Genomic DNA, 3,783 nt, shown 5'->3' on the forward strand with positions numbered 1-3,783 from the left:
TCACGCGTGTACTATGCGTCGCATCCGGAGTTTTCCGTCTTAGTCGGGATGTGACAATATCGTAAAGGACTGTATCGTATCGTATGGAACCGAGTCAAAACCTTGTCTGAAATATTAACCGAGAAATTACTTTTTCTTTGAGTTGTGACAAAACTTGCGTCTCGTACGATACTAACAAGTATGATTGTAATAATTGGAATAAAACAAGTTGTTCGAAAAACGCAAGGCCCATAAGTCAAAAAACATGTGTTAAAAATTAAAACGTCATAAAATCTAAAAAATCAGTTGTCTTAAGATTAAGATTGTGTTATGTTACTTTATCTAATATCTAATACTAGTCCATTTTTTAGTGATTTTATTTTTAAATAAGAAAGTCTAGACGACTATATTGTACAACTCAATAGTACATATATCTTTGAGTATGATAAATGATTGTACAGATGACTTTCTATAAATACATATATATTTGTTATATCATTTAATAATTAATTCAATCATGCAAATATTTCCTTTTTCTCTAGTTATTCCAATTTACATATAGTCAAAAAAACACTACCAAGAAACCCAACAGCCACTCTATATATGTTGTATCGATCTAATTACTAATGACTTGTGTGCAAAAGAATATGGCAGACTTTCTACATAAAATGTCCTTACAAAACTTTTTCTTATTTTTAGTTTCGTTTATCACTTTGATGATTATTATTATACAAATAATATTTCCACATGGTCCAAAGAAAAAGAAACTAAACTTACCCCCTTCTCCAAGAAAGCTTCCAATCATAGGAAACTTGCACCAAATAAGCTCACACCCACATCGTTCTCTTCACGCAATATCTCAAAAACATGGTCCAATTATGCTTCTTCACTTAGGGAGTGTACCCACTCTTGTGGCCTCCTCTTCTGAAGCAGCTCAAGAGATCTTAAAAACTCAAGATTTGTCATTTTGTAGTCGACCTAAATTCACTATCCCTGGTATAATAACATATGGGTGTAGGGACATAACAATGTCTCCTTATGGTGAATATTGGAGGCAATTAAAGAGTATTGCAGTATTACATCTTCTAAGCAATTCAAGAGTTAAGTCATTTGAAAAAGTTAGAGAAAAAGAAATAAGTCGAACAATTGACATACTTGAAAAAAGTTGTGGCTCTTTAGTTGATTTAAGTGCATTGCTTTTGTCGCTTTCAAATAATATCATTTGTACCGTGGTCATGGGGAGGACGTATGATGGCTCAAAGCTCGTAAATTTGTTGAATGAGTTCTTAGATTTGTTAATTGTTTTTAGCGTTGGTAGTTTAGTACCATGGCTAGGATGGATGGATCGAGTTACTGGTGTAGTTGGAAGGGCAGAAAAACATGCCAAGGAGTTCGATGAGTTTCTTGAAGGTCTTATTGAAGATCATGTGAACAAGAAAAGAAGTGGCGGTCACCAAAGTAGTGACGATCAGGAAGAATGTCTCATTGGTATCTTATTAGATCTCCAAAAAGATAACACAGTAAACTTCAAAATTCAGAGAGATAGCATTAAAGCACTCATCTTGGTATGATTTCTCTATTTCATCTTTAAGATAGTTAATTATTAAACCTAATGATTGAGATAGATGGCCATAGAGTTTAGCTACTCATACACACTCTTTCCCTACCAAACAAACATGTGGGTTGGCCATGAGCTAGGGAGGAGTTTTATGTAAAACATGTGGCCTTAACTAAGTTCAAGTTTTAGAAAAGCAGTTTTCTTCTTCATCGAATATGCTCTCGATTCAGTTAAAACAACATATGCTAGCTATCTCGACGAATAGTTCACATCTTTTGAAATAAAAACAATTGTGTTAGTAAATAGCTTAAAACATTGAATTATTATAACTTTCTAGCTATGATCCTATTTGTTTCATATGTTCACTACTAATTTTAATTTCCATATGAACATACTCTAAATGTAAGTTAAATTAATCTCATGTCATAGAATACATAATTTAAAATTTCAATTTTTGTATAAAAGATTTGTCCATGAACTTTTATATATATATAAGGCCTAATAATTCGTATAAGACGTATAGTATTTGTTGTTCTTTATTTAAATTTTTTCTCTCTATATATAGGGGCTAAAATTTATAAAAATAAATATCAAAGTAAAATAAATAAGTTAAAATGTTTATTATTGGATGATAATAAAACTAACGCAAGAAGATTCATAAAGCATAAATATATATATATATATATATTGTTACATTGAAGATTTTCATAATTAATGTGTAATGACTTCTAATTAAAAAAACTATTATTTAACTTATTTTATTTTAATATTTATTTTATTTAAATTAAAACCAATAGAAAATGAATTAAGATTATGATAAAAATAGGAAAAGAACTAAATATTTCACAAATTGTTAGGCTAGTTACACATGTACTACTAGTATTATTTTTGTACTTCAGGTGATAAAGACTTATGACAAAACCAAATCTTTATGATAGAATATTATGATTATGATACCATTTATTTGTATATCATGTAGGACATTTTCGCCGGTGGTACCGATACTATAGCAACAACCGTAGAGATGGCAATTAGCGAGCTAATAAGACATCCATTAACAATGAAGAAATTACAACAAGAAGTAACAGAAGTAGCAAAAGGAAGACCGATGATCATTGATGCGGATTTGGAGAAAATTTCATTCCTTACAGCAGTCGTAAAAGAGACCTTGCGCTTACATCCGCCTGCCCCACTTCTTACGCCTCGAGTGTCGACACAAGATGTAAAACTAATGGGGTATGACATTCCAAAAGGCACACAAGTGTTTGTCAATGCTTGGGCAATTGGAAGAGATCCTGCCTTGTGGGAAGATCCAAATGAGTTTAGGCCAGAGAGGTTCTTGAATAATTCGATTACGTATAAAGGCCAACAATTTAATTGGCTTCCATTTGGTGCTGGTCGAAGGGAATGTCCTGGGATCCAATTTGCAGTAGTTGCAACTGAACTTGTATTAGCAAATATTGTTTACAGGTATGATTTGGCATTGCCAGATGGGTTCAAAGATGAGGATTTGGACATGAACGAGACATGTGGTATAGTGGTTCGTAGGGCATTCCCTTTAATGGTCATTCCAAGTGCTCGGTTTTAGTTGCTATAATATGTGTAACCATACATGATTTGGAGCATTTGATGTTATCGATAACATAGTTCATGCTATAATTTGTGAAACCATCTCATAATGCAATAATTGTAAGTGTGCTTCCTTAATTTTTTTATTAATATATGTATATAAGTTTCTCTAAATAAAAAATTATGTGGGTTATTGTTTTTATTTAAACAGTAGTTTGAGTTTACCGTATTTTTTTTCGTATACCCAATTCAAATTTTCCAAAAAAAATATTGGCTAGCTAATTCGAGGAAACTCCAATCCAAAGAACATTTTACTTACATTCAAATTTGAATACAAAAGTTCTATGTGTTAAGTTCCATCTAGTACCACCTGGTAGTGCGGTCTTACCGTATTATATATTAGGTCTACTGTTGCAACTAACATGTGCTCATAAACATCTACAATGCCACATTCCCGGGACTATGGAGGAGTACACAGTGGCATAAATTGAAGGTATGTATCTTTTTTTGTTCCGCTTTAATTAGATTATTACCTCACTTAATACGCTAACATGGATGTTAAATTTTTATAATATCGTAAGTTTACAAATATTTAACCAAATAGAATTGAATCACTAAAAAACACGACGTTAGATAATTGGTCGTTGCGATTCCGGTTAACAGTAATTGGACTGTTG

The 3,783-nt window shown here is 32.0% G+C and overlaps 1 protein-coding gene across 1 annotated transcript; it reads left to right on the plus strand.

Annotated features, from left to right (window-relative positions):
• The first annotated feature begins 625 nt into the window (after nt 1–625).
• Nucleotides 626–3,308, plus strand: LOC122607781 (cytochrome P450 Tp4149-like). The gene is made up of 2 exons (XM_043780825.1): nt 626–1,544; nt 2,517–3,308. The coding sequence occupies exons 1-2, from the start codon at nt 627–629 to the stop codon at nt 3,123–3,125; spliced, it is 1,527 nt and encodes a 508-aa protein (XP_043636760.1). The 5' UTR covers nt 626; the 3' UTR covers nt 3,126–3,308.
• Nucleotides 3,309–3,783: the final 475 nt, after the last annotated feature.

Source organism: Erigeron canadensis, chromosome 7 (assembly GCF_010389155.1).
Source record: "Erigeron canadensis isolate Cc75 chromosome 7, C_canadensis_v1, whole genome shotgun sequence".
Classification (NCBI taxonomy): domain Eukaryota; kingdom Viridiplantae; phylum Streptophyta; class Magnoliopsida; order Asterales; family Asteraceae; genus Erigeron; species Erigeron canadensis.

Bases quoted from the DNA above. Each gene is read 5' to 3' on its own strand.
- LOC122607781 (XM_043780825.1), top strand. From the start codon at position 627: ATGGCAGACTTTCTACATAAAATGTCCTTACAAAACTTTTTCTTATTT. The intron at 1,545-2,516 runs GTATGATTTCTC...TATATCATGTAG, and splicing joins GCATTAAAGCACTCATCTTG to GACATTTTCGCCGGTGGTAC.